Consider the following 18,885-nt stretch of genomic DNA (forward strand, 5'->3'; position numbering starts at 1 on the left):
CAGACACTAACCCAGTATTCAGTATAACATGGCCCTTGGGTAAGCCAGAGTCAGCTTGTGGAAATCATTTTAGGTTATCAAAATCAAAAAGAAAAGTGATAGAGGAGAGTCTATGGGCCTCCAGGAGGATATGCATAGGCCCTGAAGGTCCACAGACCCAAGATTTAAAAGGCTACCAGAGAGGTAGATGGACTTGATATTTTCAGCTCATTTAATGGTTGCATCACAGAGTCTCTGTGAGGTCATTCGCCCAAGGTCACAGAATGGGCTAGGGCCTGAGCAGGGCTAAGATAAGTCTCTTACCCTTGGTTCTGTGATGGCTCCTCTGTTCCTTAGAGGGAACACCAGGCTTTGGGCACCACCAAGGGGTGGCAGGAGGAGGAGAGGTGGGCCCAGATTTTTCCCATCCAGCTAGATTTGTAACCCTCCTGCCCCTCACCCACCTCAGTGGGCAGTCTGCCAGGTTCCCTGCTCAGGGAGGTGGGAAGGTACCCAATTCTGGTTCCCTGTGGTTCCAGGAGCTAAGCCAAGAAGCCTCCCTAGCTAGTCAGGACTTGTGTTTGGTTTGAATTTCCCAATGCTTTCCAGAGGAGGGATTGGTGCCTGTGTCTTTAGCTGTGACGTGCACAGAGAGTTTCTCAACTTTTCTTTTGACCACTGGAACCTCAGAAGTGACAGTCGAAAGAGAAAAGTAGGTCACTTGGTAAAAAGTGAGGGATTCTTTTCTATGTCTCTGGAAATTTCTGTCTTGGACCTGGAAAATGACCATAGTTCCTCAGTACCTCAGAGGTCAAGGCTAATGGGCCCATGTGTAAACAAGGACAGTTATGTAACTCTCCCTTTTACTCTGGGCACTGATGAGCTGGGGTCCAGATGGGGATTGTTCATGCTCTCAAAGTAGCCTGATTCAGCAATAAAAGCTGGAGGCACAAGCCACATTGTCTAGGCATCTCCTGTCCAGGCACTTTATAGACATTATTGCTAGGGTTAGGTGTCTGTGCCCATCAAGCTGCTCCCCTCAGGGTTCTAGAAGATGGGAGTAAACACATGTGGCTAAATGGAGATCAGACCATCTGCTATGTCCTATAACTCACAAGTACAGGCTCCTTTGTAAAATCAGTCTGGAGAATACTGCTAGCTGTCACCACACTCTGCTTCAACCTTCTTCTTAGGCACAGAGCTGGACTACGTTTTTCAGATTCCTTTGCAGTTAGGTGTGGTCAGGTATGGTGGACCTGTAGGTGTGCCTTCAGACTTCCCCTTCAGGGAAGGTTTTGCTGCCCACAGGCAGGAAGTGCAGTCAGTAGACAATTTCTGGCTGTCAGCTCCTTCAGGATTGTCCTCAATTGCAGAAAGCTGCCCCACCCAGTGTCACACCCTTCCAGGTATGACTGCTTTCCATCTGACTGCCCGAGGCAGGGCAGAGAAGGCTGGCTGTTTTGGCCCAATAGAGGAAGACTGACAGGCAATATTTGCTCCACTGGGTTGGCCATTGCTTTGTCAGAACTGTGTTACAGCTTGACTTCTCCCTCTACCAGATTGTTTCCTCCCTCTTTCCTTTCACAGATAACGATTCCTAATAAATTTCATGTACTCTCAAACTCTCAAACTTTATGTCAGCATCTACTCCCTGAGAATCCAATCTGCGACTCTGTGACTGAGTTCTCTCCAATGTAGTGTGACTCTGTGACTGAGTTCTCTCCAATGTAGTTCTCTCCAATGTGAGCAGAAGCAGGGTGTACTGTTTTCAAGCCTGGCCAGTGAAAACCTTCTGGGTAATTCATCATTCTTTCTCCTTCAGCCTGCTGGATACAGATGTCAGCGATGTCCTAGGGGATGGAAGACCCATAAGATGGAAGGAGCCCAGGTATCATGATGGAGAGAGCTGCCCTGCTGACCTGAACATCCTCCCAGAACTGTTAAGTGAGTTAGAAATGAACTTCTGTTATACGAAGCCGCTGAGTTTGGGCATCTATTCTTACTTCAGTTTAGTCTTTGCTGACTTATCTCCCTCTGCACTTACTTCTCTGGAGACAAATGGAGGAGCTAGAGAATAGTGGGTCTTTGTGGGAATGGCAATTGACCAGGGGGAACCAGTGCTCATGTGCTCACTATGCCTAGGCTCAAGCAGAGATTCCTAGAGAAAGGGGAGGGAGAACAGGTTCTCATTCTAACACTCCTTGAGTGGAGAGGCAAATCAAGGGCCTTTTATCATGGGTCAAGGTTGGTATATAGGAAGAGGAGCACGATTCCTCCAACAAATGGAGTCATTCAGTTGTTTCAGCAATTCATAGATACGTAGCTAGGTGGGTAGATAGGTGATAGGTGAATAGGTAGGCAGGTAGGTGACATACTGAAGTCTCGACAGCCAGAGTGCGAGCAGGTTTGTGTGAGTTAGGGCAATAGGCTACTAATTAAACATGAAACTATTTACCCATGTAGTCTCTTGTCTACTCCACTGATTTGTTGGGTGTTTCACCTGTCCAGTCAAGTCAACAAGTCAGGTAGGAATTTATCTGAATTCACTGACCCAGAACTGTGCTAGGTGCTAGGTGGGGAGACAGGAAATGCCTCTGTTCTCAAGCTGTTGATACGTACACACTGAACCACACACAAGACTGGAAATACTAAATGCCGCCTGAGAAAAGAAGACAGGCGAATGGGTGTGAAAAAGAGTGAGCTTTGGCTTCCAGCTAGTTTTTTTTTTTTTTTTTTTGGTATGGGGGTGGGCGGTGATAATTCAGGGCAAGGTTAGGCTGGAGAGAGAAAATTTTGGTCTAGGGAGGTTTTGGAGGGTAGGGAACCTGAGCTGGATTGCAATAGCTGAGGAAGGAGTTGGGTCATTGACAAGAAGCAACGGGTACACTTTTACGGGCACTATGCTGAGCGGGGCTGGGACTGAGCGGAGTGTGTTCGGGAGACCTTTTGGAAGCTGGTATTGGGGAATGTGCAAAATAAGAGTGGGAAACATGCTAGGCTTTGGGCTTGGAAAGTGGTCAGAAAAGCACCAGATATATCTTAAACAACTTGATAGATAGCCAGGCACATGATAAGAACAGAATTTTATAGATTATCTGTTGGGACCTTAGTATAAATGGGGGAAGAGTAAGTCTGCAGTCAAGGAGACTGGTTAGCTATGAAGGATTGAGCATATAAACCAAAGAAGAAACTAGGAATGGAGTAGGAAGGGTCAAATCTGAGAAGCAACATAAATATGAAGCTTGCCGATATGAGTTGAAGAGAACGAAAAGTCAGAGTACGACCAGTGTTTACACGCCAGGCAAATCAGGGGCGTAAGGCTGCCAGTGAGGAGAGGTGGTCTATATACACATGGTAACACAGTACAGGATTGTGCACCTTGAGAAACCCTACCAAAATAATTCCGTATTTTTCCTATTGTAGTTTATGTTTGTGTACACATAGAAAAAGTCGAGTCAGGCTGCTGAAAAACCTGGCGACTTAACCCAGTGGTGACAAAATGTTCCTATTGTATGTATACCCATGTGTTCAGAATTGTAATAGCTAGATGGCACGAAAACATCAAATCGTGTAATTGTCATGAAAATCCTGAAAATATTTTCTTGACATGGTACACATTTTAATGCTTCATAAAATAAGTATTCAGAATCATATCTGCTTCTTACGTTTATAAAGAATAAGCAAGTGCTATATGGAGCCGAAGATCAGCCTCCAGTTTAAATAGGCACTCAATAAAAAAGTGTTGAATTAAGAAAATAATAAACATCGATGCAGATAATCTACAGAGAACAATGCACTTAAAAGTTTTGCACATTGGATGGGGTACAGAGAACCAAGGGGCATGCTTGTACAGGCTGTGCTGAAATGGAAGAGGCCATTTACTACTATAAACTTTTAAAAATTTTGAACAACATATATCTATAAAAATCTTAAAACATAAATGTCCAAGATTGAAACGAAGAGAACTCATCAGTTAAGAAATAGGGAAGAAATGGAAAGCTAAAAGTAGTAAGCAGGATTAGGGACTCATGAGAGTGATGAACCCTGTAAATGGATTTTAATGCCCATGAGTTCAACAGACACACCTTAGGCCTATTCAAGGTGAGGAGCCCAAACTGATCTCATTTCATAAAGCCTAGCATTTAAAAGGATTGCTATGTCTATGAAAAGAGGATAGAAAAACGCTGCTCATAAGCCTCGACCTGTGCCACTATAGGTGAGGGGGTCCAAATTTACACAAGTAGAAAAAGAACCCTACTCCAAGAAATTAACATAAAAATTGGTGTGGGAAACCTATAGGACCTTGGTTGAGAACAACATGAAATTATTCTGGTAGGGCACTTGCAGTATTCAGGATACATAATTATATAAATAAAAGAAAAATACAAAGTTGCAAATACATAAGAAAAAGCACTACAAGAGTCAGTAGATGAACATACCAAGAATTACTACTTCAGGAACTGAAGAGTCGAACAATCTAAAAGAGTTGTCAAACAATATGCTGAAAATTATTAAAGAAATAAAACCATATGAAAGAACAGTATGAAGAAAGAACCTTGGACTTGAAAAGGAACCGGTAGAATTTCTAGAAATAAAAAATACAACCATTGAACTTAAAAAAAAAAAACAAAAACAACTCATTGGGTTGGTTGAACAACAAATCAGGCATATGGAGAGATGGAATGGTCGAATGAGATGGTCCAACATGTATTTAACAGGAGAGATTAGAGGAAACAGGGAAGAGCAATATTCAAAGAGAAAAATGACTGAAGAATTTTCTAGAATTGAAAGATACAAATTCAAGAACCATAATGAATCTTAAGTAAAATAAAAAATGTACAATATACACATTGTCTTTGATGTTCTGCAGTTTTATGAGAAAAAAAAATATCTTAAAAGTAGCCAGAGAAAAAGAGGTTATCTGCTGAGGAATGCCAATTACACTGACAGCTAACTTCATATCAACAATGAAACCCAAAGATAGTGGGGTAAATATATTGACAGTCCTAAAGGTAGCCATTAACACAGTAATGCATGTTTAATGAATCTTTCGTGAATAAAGGTTAAATCATCTTTAGACAAATGAAAAAAGAATTTACTACTGACAAACCCTCATTAAAAGCGCTTCTAATAGATATAATCTAGGAGGGAGAAAACTGATCCCAGAGGTAGGTGTGGAGAACAATAGAAGGGGAAATGATACGCAAAGAAACTGAATAGGTGGTTAAATCTAAACAGACATTAACTACATAAAACAATGTTTTATGGACCACATTAAAATTCGAAAATACATATTATAAAAGAAAAAATGCCATATACTAGATCTTTGTAATTCATGAGCTATAATAATAATAGTAATGGTACTAATATCAAATACAATGTTTACAATGTTTATTATGAGTCTGGCATAAATATAAGTACTTATTTATATACATATATGTTAAATATTTATATGTTTTATGTATAAGTATGTATATATCATGTACACATAAGATTTATACTTATTTAACTAAAATATTACATATATTTATTTGATATATACATAAGTATACATATATACACTTACATATATGTATACCTAGGCTTATTTAACAACTCTATGAGCTGTGTATTATTATTTTATTTTACAGATGGGTAAACTGAGGTGAGGAGATGTTAGTCGTTTATTCAAAATCACATAGTCATTGGCAGATCTGGGATTCATACTGAAGCAATGTTGCTTCTGTTAACAGAAGATGAATATCCAGAATAACGAAATAACTCCTAAAAACCAATAAGGAAAAAAATATCAGAAAAATTTGGCAAAGAATATTAAACTGGCCACTCACAGAAGAAATGTGAATGGCCTGTAAATGTACAACATTAACAATTATGGAAATATAAATTAAAACATACTGGTCAGATTAACAAAAAAGGTCAGCTAAAACCCAATGTTGAGGAGAATGTGGAGGAAAGACAACTCTTACAATGTGATAGAAAATAATGCTGGAACTACCACTTTGAAGAGCAAAAGGGCAACATCTAGTAAGGCTGAAGATGTGCATTGTGATTCAGCCATTCCACATCTGGGCCATAACCTAGGCAGTCTTGTGCATGCACGTTCAGCACGGGCAAGGGGGCTCATCGTAGCCTGGTTCACACTAAACGTTAGTCTGGGAGGATGGATCAACAAATGTGGTATATTTATTTAATAGAATTCTATTCTGCCATTAAAATGAGTGAATTATATCTAAATGTGTAATCAAGGATAAATCTTGAAAAGACTATTGAGTGTGAAATGTTGTGTAAAGATAGGTAGAGGATGATATTAGGTATACAGTTATAACAATACTATGTATAGTGTTTACAGAGAGACAAACCAACTGCAGTTTAATGAGGGAAAAGAGAAAGTATATTGGGATTGGAGAAGTGCACAAAAAGGGGCTTCAACTCCATCTGTAATTTTTTGTTCAAAAAGAAAATGTGGCAGAATGTTAATATTTGTTGTATCTGAGAGTGGGAACGTGGTTTTATTGTTAATCTCTGAAAAATTCCCCTAGATTTGAAATATTTCATTAAAAATAAATTTTATTTTTGAATTTTAAATTTGCCTCTTGTTACACATCTGTAATATAGTATTAAAAACTCTTGCCTAATGAGACATCTATAAGGATAAATTCTAAAGCATGTTCTAGAACAAGAAATATTCTAACACAATTTTAATGCCTCAGAAGTACTTTGTGTTCTTCAATATGTGGTTGCACCCAATGTTTGATAGTCAATAACCTCCAGAAGGCTTCAGAAACAGTGGTTGTAAGATGGTGTCACATTAGCACCACGATTCCTCTTGCATCCCATATTGCTTACTCTACACCAGAAACTGTGTAAGTGGTTTACACATACTCATTTCATGCTCCTTATAACTCCTCTACATGAGAGAGGTAGATTATTTCCACTTTACACATTATTTTCACTTGATAATTGAGGCACAGGGAGATTAAGTAACTTGCCCAAGGAAACAAAGCTAGTGAATAATAAACCCAAACCCAGGCAGTCTGGCTTCAAAGCCCCATTCGTGACCACCACACTGGACTAAAGGCTGTGTGGCCATCTGGGTGAATGGATCTTGTGTGCTGCCCTGTGAATACCCACCTAGACTTTCTTCCATCCAGCTACTTATCTTCTTCCATTAGTCCTATCGCCCATTACATTCTTATAATCTTTGTTAAGCACAAGAAATGTGGGCAAAGAAAAAAGGTCAAACTGATAGTTTTAGGGAGAAATACTTAATTAAGATCTGAAGTTGTCTATCTGTGGCCAATGCAATATACTTAGTTCATTTCTGGATGGTCTCCAGACATTGGATATACATGTTTCATATTGAAAATAATGCTGAAGAGGTTGGTTATATTTGGTGTCAATAACAACACACATCTTTTGGAGCTATAAGTATTAGCAATTTTCCTAAGCACTAGTTTAAGAGAGTGTAATGAAGAGAACAGCTTGCATATTTAAGGTATTTTAAATTTATGGTTTTAATTAACTGCTTTATGTTCAGAAAATAAACTGAAACCCGACTGATTGTATAACTTTAATATTTGAAAAATTTTATCCAGAAATTAACAATTTAATACAATACAGATTTGTACAAAAAACAGGGACTGTTAAAAACTCCTGATCATACAGACAAAAATATGATTAAGCAAAGATTAAAAAAGGACAGGACATTTTGTAAATACTGATAAATACTGTGTAATGCTTTAATTTACTGTGGTGATACAAAAATCAAGAATTCATTAACAGGTTATATTAAAAAAGCAACTACATGAATTTTCTAGCTGTTTAAATCAATGAAATATAACAGTAGTTTTTATTTTTTAAAAAATGAGGTATTATTACACTGTAAACCAAAAACAGAGCATAAATAAATAAAGGCAATGTGCTTAAGTGATAGATGATTATAAATTTCAACTTAATAACAGACAACAAAAATTTTCCAGTTATTTATGGACTTTGTCATTTAGAAATCTGGCTTGCTTGGTACTTTTAAAAGCGACATAACTATCGATATACAAGCACATCATTAAACATGCAGACCAAGCCAATACAATTTTTTCCATCTCTACCAAATAAAAACTTTACATTTTATTTAAAACACTTAAATCTGGTTTCTTATACATGATTCTTTTGTGCTTATTAGTTAGTAGTAACCTACATTAAACATCTTACTTTCTAGTTCAAGCAGTGTAAGAGAGAAGCAGTTTTATTTGCATACGGATTAAAAACAGAGCAAACAAAATGAAACCAACATGACTTTAACTCTCTTAGGCGTTCCAAGATTTTTAAGAAGAAAATCCTTTAAATAGTATATCCAAATAGAAAAGCAGAGTCACTTCTGTCTCAAAGAAGATAGTAAATCAAGTAGGAATTCTTTTTCCTTAAAGATTCACAGGCTGGCTTCAGAACTGCAGGAAAACAAGCTGATTAGTTCCTTCACCCCAAAAGAATTCTGCTGGTTGGGTGCAGGAAGCATATAGCAATGAGAAAATAGTGTAGCTCAGAAAAAATTGCGGGAAAGTATTATTTGCATGTGAACCATATGCTGGTACTAAATGCTGGCTTCATTATTATTGCAAATATATCTTCAGAGTTTTCTGAAGGAAAACTATCCAAGTATAATAGAGAAGTCTTGATCTGGAAATATTTCTAACATGCTAATAAAACTGCTTCATTTGCTGTAAATTAAACAGAAAACCATTTACTGTCTGACTTAAAATGCAGTTTCTTTTTACATGCTACTTTATTAGAAACTCCAAAAAGAGTACTTTTGAATTTACTATATTCAGAATCCAGTGAAAAGCAAACATTTTGATCAAAATGTTGAACTTGATTTTTATACCAAGCTATGTCATTTTGACACAAAAGTTATTGTATTCACTTTTGTCAAATATCTTATCCTAACCTTTTCTAAAAATTAGTGTTTCAGTACAACTGGTGATCAAAAAATATTAGAAATAAGCCTTGTACATCAATCAAAGTATATATAAAAACAGTTCTTTTGTGCTTGTAATTGACTTAGTTTATCAATGATTAGTTATCTGATTTCCTTTCTAATATCTCGACCCTTAAGAAGAAATGATCATTTTACAAATATTAGAGTACTCAAAATAACTAGTTTACTGCCAATGTGCATGCAGACTAACAATACTTAAAAGAATAGAACCTTGAATCCAATTAGTCTGAAAATAGTTACACTCTTGTACAATCATCTTTATTGATTTGTAAAACTGTATACACATCTAAAACCCTGAATTTACTTTGTAAAAATAAATCTTTAGCAATAAATGGCACTATCAAAATCCCATTATTCTCAAGCTATTATGTAGATATTTACATGCTTTTCAGCAACAGTTGAAAATCTTATAGGACCAAAGCCAGTATAACAAAAAAACAAAAAACAAAACACAAAAAACCAACCTGTAAACTGCATTTGCAATTGCTGTTTACCTTTATATGAAAATATGGCTACATGCCTTACATTAATGATAATGTAGCTATCTGTGTTGCTACCCTGTGCTAGCAGCACACAATCTGTCACTGGGTTCTACTATGTCATCACTGCATTCTTTACTACACATTGCTTTCCCAGTGGAATACCTGTGAGAAACTACTTATGGAGAATGATAAAGTGCTATTAAAAAGAGGGACTGAACCCACACCTGTCTCTGCCATCTGGTCTTTTCCCCACTCAAGCTATGTCTGTGTTTTTAGAAAATCGTATGGCTCCACTAAACATACTTCATATTTGATTTTTAAAAAATCAGTATTTTAAAGTTGGCGAGCTTTGTCAAGATGTTTTGAGACGAAAACATGAAAAGGTTAAAGGCACAATAAGAGGGAAGTGAATGCTACATATAAAATATATTTCAAGTCTTCTAGGTTACTCAAGTCCAAAACCTTCTGAATTTGAAATTCCAATGATCAATTTCTGTTTCAGGTCCTTTTTGCTCTTGTAGGGGGGAAGGCAAAGTTGATTGAAGCAGGTATGGGCCACAGGCAACCTAGGGGAAACACTTTTTTAAGATACTACGCCTTAAAACACACAGAATGTCTGCTAATCAACTTTCAAAGTATCAGGACATACACATTAAATCTAGTTTACTGTCACCCCCTCATTCTTTGAACAAATACTTATGAAGTATCTACTATGTATGTGTCAGGCACCCTTCTAGACACGGGGCTGGGTTTACAGACAAGACAGCCAATGTCTCTGCTCTCATGAAATTTTCATTATGGAGGCATTATTTTTGGAGTCAGACAAATCTGAATTTGAATGTTGTCTCCCTCACTTACGAGCTGTGGGACCTTGTTCAAGTTGCTTGATGTCTCCAAATCTGTTTCCAAATTACCATGATAAGGGTAAACTAGCCAACTGGGTTGTTGAAAAGATTAAAAAGAGCTATCTACATAAAACACGTAGCAGAATAGCAGATAATAGGAGTGTTATTATTACTTCAGTCTTGATTGTCAAAAAATAATAAAGAGAACATTTCTGAGACACTTGCAACAGTCATCCCATAAGCTCCCCCAACCCTCTACATGATGACACTGTTATCATTAAGATTTCTACAGATTTCTTAGACCCTTTCCTCAGTCTTTATGAACCCCACGCCATCAGAATAGCTGTCAGTGGTAGCAGTGGGAAAGGAAAGGATAAATTCCAGTACAAAAATGAACAAATACATAAGTATATGAAGTATGTGTACTTCATAAGCATATGGGGTGTATTGGAACACATGGGGCAGGGGAAAAAATGATTATAATTAAGTAGTGTCTACTCAAATAAGCTTTAGAAATTACAAGGTGATTGGGAAAAGAAGTAGATCAGCATTAATCCATCAACATTATTAGAAAATAATTTAAACCCATCATCATCATCATTTTTATATGCAAACAGAACTAGATAAAAAAAGAGGATTAGTACCAGAGTTACTTTTCTAGTACTGGAAGACTTCTAGTACTAGTAGCCAAAAAACCTGCCTTAGCATTTTTAATAAAAAACACCTTTAAATACAAATGCAGGTAAGACAATATACTACTAAAAACAAGCCAGATTCTAAAAAGAGACTACAAAACAGTTGACTTAGCAAAGCAAAAATTCATGGAAAGGATTGTCAGTTTGTACTGGTATAAAAGTTAATAGAGGACCTTAAGCCATAGTCTCTCTCATTTCAAGGCCACATTTACTTCCAAGATTTTTCTATGGAGATGACTTAGGATCGAAAGAAGCCTCTAATTCTAAACATATTATTAGTAACAAACTTATAAATTAAAAAAAATCCCAATCTGGAAATTTACCAATTAGTAGAAGTTTCATTCTTTGAGATTTTAAAGTTCAAATCAGCCATTCCTCCTACAGGTACTCTGTCACTTCCTGTAGTAAAATGTAGCAACTTCTTTTGAAGATCAAGAGGAAATCCAAGCACAACATCCCAAAAGTATCTAGAGAACACCAAAGGAAATTTATATAAAATGTCCTGACAAAAATCCTGCAGCTCAAAATAAAGTAATAACGTAAGCTCTAAGGAAAAATCTTCCCTAAACATATATAATACCCTTACTTTGAAATTAAGGAAGAAAAGTTTCTATTTATTAATTAGATTTTTGACTAACATTATTATAAAACTATTTTTATAAAATTTTAAAAGTAGCCTAACAGTGGATGAGACAAAAACCATTTTTATCCTATATAATTTTTCTTAGTTTTTCAATACAGTGCTATTAAACCAAAAGAACCAAAGTCTTTTAAAAAAGTAAAATCTCTACTTTTGTAGAAACTTATTTATATCACTCCCAAGGCCGTTGCTAAGTGATTTCATATTTCATATTCTCACGTTACTTTCTAGAAATAAAATAAGGCAGTGTGCAACTCTACAATATTTAAGCTGACTTAACTTGATTCAAAGATTGTTAAGTTACGCAAATAAGTGAACTGCATTCTCTTTCATTCTCTATTCTCCAACCTTACTACTAGAAGTATAAAGTGCTCACCTTATAGTCAAGTCAGTTTTTGCATAGCCATCATACTGAGTACTTCTCTGCAGTGCATGCATATCCAGTTCAGGACTTCCACAGACCAGAATTTCAACCTCTTCTGGACGAAGCAGCTGCCAGTAATTATTTATCAAAAATGATAAAAAGTGATGATTGAAAAAAAAAGTGAAACTGGAACTATTTCCACTGATTTGAACTACCAAAACCATTACTTCTCATAGTAAATCAAACCATTTTGTTTAAGAAAAATCGCCACTTATATTTTCATACCGGGGTAAGATATTTTCGCTCCCCAAAGTTTATAACTCTTGTCGAACTATCAGGTTCCCCCTTTTGCAAACAGTAGCAGTTTGTCAGAAAAACGAGCAATTGACTAAGCATGAATCCAAAATACAACTCTTCCCCAAAACTCAGCTCGAAACTCTTGGTTACTCCAGCATCTGCTGATCTGCCTGCCTCCTTCCAGTATCTGTTCCAATAACGCACAGGATGTGTGCACTGTAGAGTTTGGGTTAGTCTGTCTTGGGCCGTTTACTGGTTTATTCACCTACATAGATTGTCTCCCACCTAAAGAGATTAAAACTGAAAAAACAGAAACCATGCTATGCCATTTAATTCTTATTTTTCCTCCCTCCATCTCCACAACTACCAGTGCGTCACAAACAAAACTCAATTAGAGCGCAATGAAGCGCTCCGTTTTCCAAGGTACTTTCAACAACAAATATGTGACAAAGGTTACTCTAAAGCAAGCTCTCTCCTATGAAAAATAATTCAAATGAAAGACCTTACCCTAAACCCTCATAAAACTGAGGTGGAAATATACGTGGTGTGACAGAGCATGCCCTGGGTAGCTGAGGCAAAGAACACAGGTTCTTGAAAAAACTGCTTTTATCTTATGGTATTTCCAACATGGTATCTAAAAAGTAGTTGACCCGTATTCACATGGCTAAGATAAATCGAACCAGAGTTCATCGTGACTCAGGAGAGAGACTACTTTCTGTGGGTAAAGGCAACTCAGAGTTGCTGAGGGATCCTTGAAGCAGTTATGAGTATGTTCTTTAGTCAATAGGAAGTTGAGGCTTTTGCCCTGGAGCTTATGTGTTAACTCTGTTTCTGTGCTTTGTCTCTCAGTATTAAGACCTTGAACTCATGGGATCTCTGCATCCGCTCTGCATGGGGAAACTTTTTAAAGCCCTAAAAGACATAGTATAAGACACAGCACAAGGGGAGAAAAATGGAGTTGACTAGTCTTTTTTCCTTTTAGAGAGTTAAGGCTGAAATAGGAGAACTATTTTTATTTCTAACTCTACCTTTAAAAAATAGAAAACATTTTCTATCTTAAAAGCCTATCTACTAAAATATTGAAGGAATTATTTGTCATATTACAAAACCTAACTCAAAGCATAATTTAAAGTTTTAAACTCACCATAAGGGCATTTGAAGCACACACACTATGAAATCCATAATAAAATGCAGCAAACTGCTTATAGATGGATTTGTTGAGAAGAAAGTCAATATAAAGCTGTACATATTCTGAAAAACAATTTTACATCTGTTACATTGTAAAAGTAAATGGTAAACACTAATGCATTTTAATTAAGAAATGGTGTCTAACATACCTTTCCTATTTTGATTGGTAACTGGAATTTTATCACCACCTGGCTTTAAATTATAGGACTTAATTATTCCAAATTCTTCTTGAAAAACCTGATGGAAGATTCCAACACAAGGTATTAATTAATATGGCTGATATCATAACAGGCTTCAATGAAGAGGTTTGTGAAATTTAAAAAGAATGTTTTTTCCTCCCTTTTAAATACACGAACTACAGAAAGACTAAGCTCTTGTGATATTTATATTAATAACAATGTGTCATGAAAGCATTATGAAGTAAATAAGGCTTTAACTTAATCTTCTGTTTTGAATACAGTTCAATACTTTACCAATGTTCACGAAACTTGTGTGGCCATTTAGGTAATACCCAGACCTATTGGAGCTATGTGGATTACTATAATAGTCACCTCCCAATTATTGTTAGGGGAGTGGAAATGAGAATTTTGGTTCGATACATTAGTTTCTGGCCCTAACTTCTTATATTGAAGCTACAGAAGAGGCTTATTTTTAGAAGTTTAAAGCTCTGAGGAAGTAATAGTCAAGGGAACATGCCGGTTGCCTAGCAAAGTAGGAAGTACTCTTACCATTGATGAATTTCTTTAAGCACTTTTGTGACTGCTCATTTACATGTGTCTGCTTCACTGACTCTATTTTATCAAGTTAAGATAGGAGATGGTATGCGTTGATTAATCCTGTTCATCTTTTCTAATAATGGGTGTTTAATAACAAATGGCATTTTTCATATATGAAATATGTGGTTAACAGGAAGCTATTTGTGTTAACAGTACCTGGAATGTTGAATAGAAATCTTCTTCAACATTGCCTTCATATGCCAGGAGTTCACTTAGTCCATGGGCCAACTCCTGTAAAAAGAAATCTATTATCTGTGTTTTTAAACCAAACAGTATTACCTAAAAGTTTAGCAGATCTACTATAGCTCACTTGCCTGTGAGATAGAGCAGATACTTTTTCAGATCGTAAAATAACGATAATATTTGAGATGTATTTTCCAGGACATGAAATGTTTGTTAATGATTTCTACAATCTACCCTTTCATTGGAAAAGGTCATATAGGAGGAAAATATGCAGTTCTAACCAGAGGCATAACTCTGGGGTCTATTCTTGTGCAACAAGCTAAGAGCATAGTTTCCATCATAATATACTGCTACCTGCAACATTACTATTTATAAATTTGTAATATTTCTCACTCTCAATTTATATTCTTAAAAAAATCTACCATTTCAGGATACATCTTTTAAACATAAAAACATAGAGTTCATGCATGTTAAGTGGGCTTTATATTTCAGTTACAGTGCTTTCCTCTCCTAAGAAGCTGAGAACTCTGGAAAAAACATTTTCCTATATTAGTTTATAATTCATGTTATCCATGAGCAAAGATTTACAAATAGAAAACAACCAAATACTTAAAAATCTTTTCAGTTTTTATGAAAAATTAGTTTTAAATTATTAAAAAGATAAATAGTATGGTTAAATTAATCTTACATACTTTCATACAGAATAGATTTTCCATTCCATTAAAATCAGAAATTTTTATACAAATCTAGATGGGCACAGATTTGATGATTATTATCATTTGTTTCAATTAATAAAAATTATGGATGCTGAAAATTATCATTGGAAGATTTGTGATTTTTTATTAAGAACTCAAGGGACTACTAGGTGACTCCAAAGGAAAGAATTTACCATCTTCTTTCCAAGGTTAAATTTTTAATGACAAAATACAAGGCAAATAGGTCATAATGTTATATACTCCAATCTGCTTTATTCAGGACTGTAGGCCTTTTATTCCCAGTTTTTCTATTTCAAACTTCAATTTTTGTTGAGAATATCTTCATACTGTCAATCTTAGACTCTTAACTGTAACATGCTATCTCTAAAATATTAATTACCCATAGTTAAACTTTTTTTTGATTGTGTTAACCTATAATTAAAGAGTATGTGAAGAAACAGGGTAGTGTTTTTACAGTTTGAAACCCTGGTCTTATTCATAAAGCATATTTGAGAGTGACTTAAACAGAAGGAAAAGAGATATTCCAGTTGCTGATTCAAGGTTATACTTGCCTCTCTACTTTCAACTAAACCCTCAAGTGTAATTTTCATGACTGTTGGAAAAATTTCTTCTTATTGTTGCTGGACAATTCTGATGCTTTGTTATGGATCACCTCTCAGAGAAGCAATAGAGTATTCATTAACATGGTTACAGAAAACTATTGTATTTATTAACACCATATTGAATGCTCTATTGTTGAAAATTTTGCTTACTCTCTGTACTTTTTGTCCTATACTCACAGATACTGTCTTTAAATTAAGAAATGTATCTACTTTCTCTTTGCTTTCCTGTTTACTCTCCTTGAAAATAGTGTAAAAATACAAATAGTAAAGAATTGAATTAAAAAGCAGTTAAAAAACTTTTTTAGGATATATTTTTACCATATACTAAATGGAAATTAGTGCCAATTTTGATACTACTAATAAATTAATAACCTATTTACAAAGTGTTTTTCAAAAATTACCCACATTCTACTATTCTAACATAGCAGCAGTTTTCCTGCTTCCTTTCAGTCTTTATTGATGCATGCATAGAAACTTAGTTTTTTCAATAGTTGATCTCATATGTACAAACTGGATTCATTATTAAAGAGTTAATATAATATGAAATCAGCTCAATGAAATCTTCAGCTCCACAATATGAAACACCATATTGGCATAGTCGTTCATAAAATATCCATTATTAACTTTGAAAAAGCTGCATTTAAATGAGTCAAATTCAAATATCTTTAATCATAAAAATAAATAATTTATTGACAAAAAACATAATAAAATTAGGAAATTTATTGGTAAAAATTTTGGCAAAAACTAAGAGGAACGAAAAAAATCACAGAAATATAACACGAGAAGATAACTCAGAGATGAGTCTACTCCCTTCATTTTACAGGTAAGAAAATTAAGTGAATCATTCAGGACCATAGCTAGTATGTTGCAGATACGAAACTAGAAAAGGCCTATCTTTCAGTTTCTCAGTCAGAGCCTGCTCTATTAACTTTTGCAAACTGTCATACTATTTTCCTATCGAGTCTTATAAAATTTGTGCTCTTAATCTGAAAGAACCCAAACAGACTTCAAAAATGTATCTGATGTCAACACCGTGGGGAATATGAAGAGTGGAAAGGTTTCTCAGCGTTCATAGGAAGGCACCAACCGTACATCAAACTCATCTGACAATTAAAACAGGGATATTTAGATACTTAATGAGCAACAGAAAATGTCCACATCTAGGTATTTGCTAAAATATTACCAGGAATTCTCTGCTGACCAATAGTTATCAAAACTCAGCTGAGAAATATAACATTTTCAGGAAGATGCATGTACTATCCATATATCTACTAAGTTTTAACCTTGACTTAAATTTGATGATCAGAAATCTAATTTTTGAACTGAGGAATGTCCTAAGAGACAGTCCTGTGATATTCATGTTGTATTGATCTTGGAGCTGTTACAGACATTGGTAATGATTTTGCAGTGTCATCTTAATAAGGATCCATAGAAGTAATCACGTACTAAGTGCTTTCTTATGCCATATAATCCCTCCAATATGTTTTATTATCCTATTGATCACATAAAGAAACTGGAGCTCAGAAAGGTTAAACTTATTCAAGTTTACAGAGCTAATCAGTGGCTGAGCCCAGATTAAAATCTCTGCTTTTCTGACTTCAGAGCGTGTTCTACTATGTTATTAGAGCTGAGCAGTGCTGCAGAGTGGGTGATATGTCTATATAAAGAAGGAGAAAGTTAGATAAAAAAGGAGATGTGTTACAAAAGTAGAGAGAAACCATATTTTAAAATATTAGCATCAGGAGAAGAAAGACTGTACAGGTAGAAGATATTAGCATTAAGGAATAAGATGCTAGTAACTTTATACTTACAGGCATAATTTGACATAAGTCATCAGTGGTAATGCTGCAGATGCCTACTGGTGTATTTTGATCACTAGGAATGATGGGAGGGCTCAACAATTTCTTGTAACAGCAGGGGGGGAAACGAATATCCAAGGTAATGCTGTTATAAACAGCTAGTCCCATAAGCTATGCATACTAAATGTTAAGCATTAACATAAAATCCGTGACAACAAATGAGTTTTGAATTATGCATCATTCTATTTTTTGCATACTTCTTTCAGATCTAACACTGACTTTCTAATTAATCTCACAGACTTCCTTTCCTTTCATTTATTTCCCTTTTATTTTACATAATATAATTCCTTGATTACCAAAAGTCATGTAAAAAGGAGGGGTTCAGTTGATAGTATTTAATGAGTTCCTTAAAAAAGTTTAAGATCAACAAGTTTCAAAAATTTCTATAATTTGACATATAAAAATACTTTCTAAATTTAAACAAAGATGTTGGTGATTTTATAAATAGCAGCAATTTATTCCATAGGATTCACTGTAGAACACATGACTGATTTTGGTAATCATTTTAATTATTTTAAAATTAAATACAGACTATGTAAAGAAAAGAGAGCTGAACTGAATAAACATGGATACACACACACACACACACACACACACACACAGACATAGGCACTATTGATAAGCTAATAGGACAATTGCTCTCTTACAGTAATACCTGAAAGGCCTTTATTGGAGTTTACTCAAAGTGTTAAAGTCAAAAAGTTACAGATATTATACATACAAACTTTGCACAGTTGTATTTTATCAAGAGAGGTTTTAGATCAAATTTCATAATATTTCTACTGTCAAATAAAGATTATTATATTAAGTTATTAAGGAAGTCATTAATTTTATAGGCTCAATAGAAAATCCAAACATTTGGGCTGGACAAATTACTGCAAACAATTTTTAAGAATTGGAAAACAGCCAGTATTTCAATTTGCTAAGGCAGAATGAAAATTAATAATTTAGGGGATATGCTATTTTATAGGTAACCCTATCAACAGAGACTGAACAGTGTATTCAAGGGATAGATATTGACAAGAAGTTCTAATATACTTCTATAACTGTGTGATAATAGCACTGATGACAGTAACTATAATACTACCATAATTACCACTTATGATCATCTACAACAGTGACAAGTTCTAAGCACTTTTCATTATTTTTTTTTTTTAAATTATAACTGAAGGCAGATGAGGAGGAAGTAGGCTCATAGGATTTGCTACAGGAAACTTTCATAGACAGAGTATAATGTTTCATTTCACACTAAATTAAACTGCTCTGG

At 35.1% G+C, this 18,885-nt stretch overlaps 1 protein-coding gene across 1 annotated transcript in view; it reads right to left on the bottom strand.

Moving 5' to 3' along the window:
- Nucleotides 1-7,470: 7,470 nt before the first annotated feature.
- Nucleotides 7,471-18,885, bottom strand: part of HECTD2 (HECT domain E3 ubiquitin protein ligase 2) — a 74,152-nt gene continuing 62,737 nt past the window's right edge. The window contains exons 19-25 of the mRNA XM_006925954.2: nucleotides 17,571-17,729; nucleotides 14,415-14,489; nucleotides 13,632-13,719; nucleotides 13,439-13,545; nucleotides 12,010-12,125; nucleotides 11,317-11,460; nucleotides 7,471-10,019 (exon numbers count right to left, since the gene is read on the bottom strand). Of these exons, the coding sequence (XP_006926016.2) occupies nucleotides 9,899-10,019; nucleotides 11,317-11,460; nucleotides 12,010-12,125; nucleotides 13,439-13,545; nucleotides 13,632-13,719; nucleotides 14,415-14,489; nucleotides 17,571-17,729 (810 nt within the window). The 3' untranslated portion in view covers nucleotides 7,471-9,898. The remainder of the gene's footprint in view (nucleotides 10,020-11,316; nucleotides 11,461-12,009; nucleotides 12,126-13,438; nucleotides 13,546-13,631; nucleotides 13,720-14,414; nucleotides 14,490-17,570; nucleotides 17,730-18,885) is intronic.

Source organism: Pteropus alecto, unplaced genomic scaffold, assembly GCF_000325575.1.
Source record: "Pteropus alecto unplaced genomic scaffold, ASM32557v1 scaffold88, whole genome shotgun sequence".
In the NCBI taxonomy this organism is placed as follows: domain Eukaryota; kingdom Metazoa; phylum Chordata; class Mammalia; order Chiroptera; family Pteropodidae; genus Pteropus; species Pteropus alecto.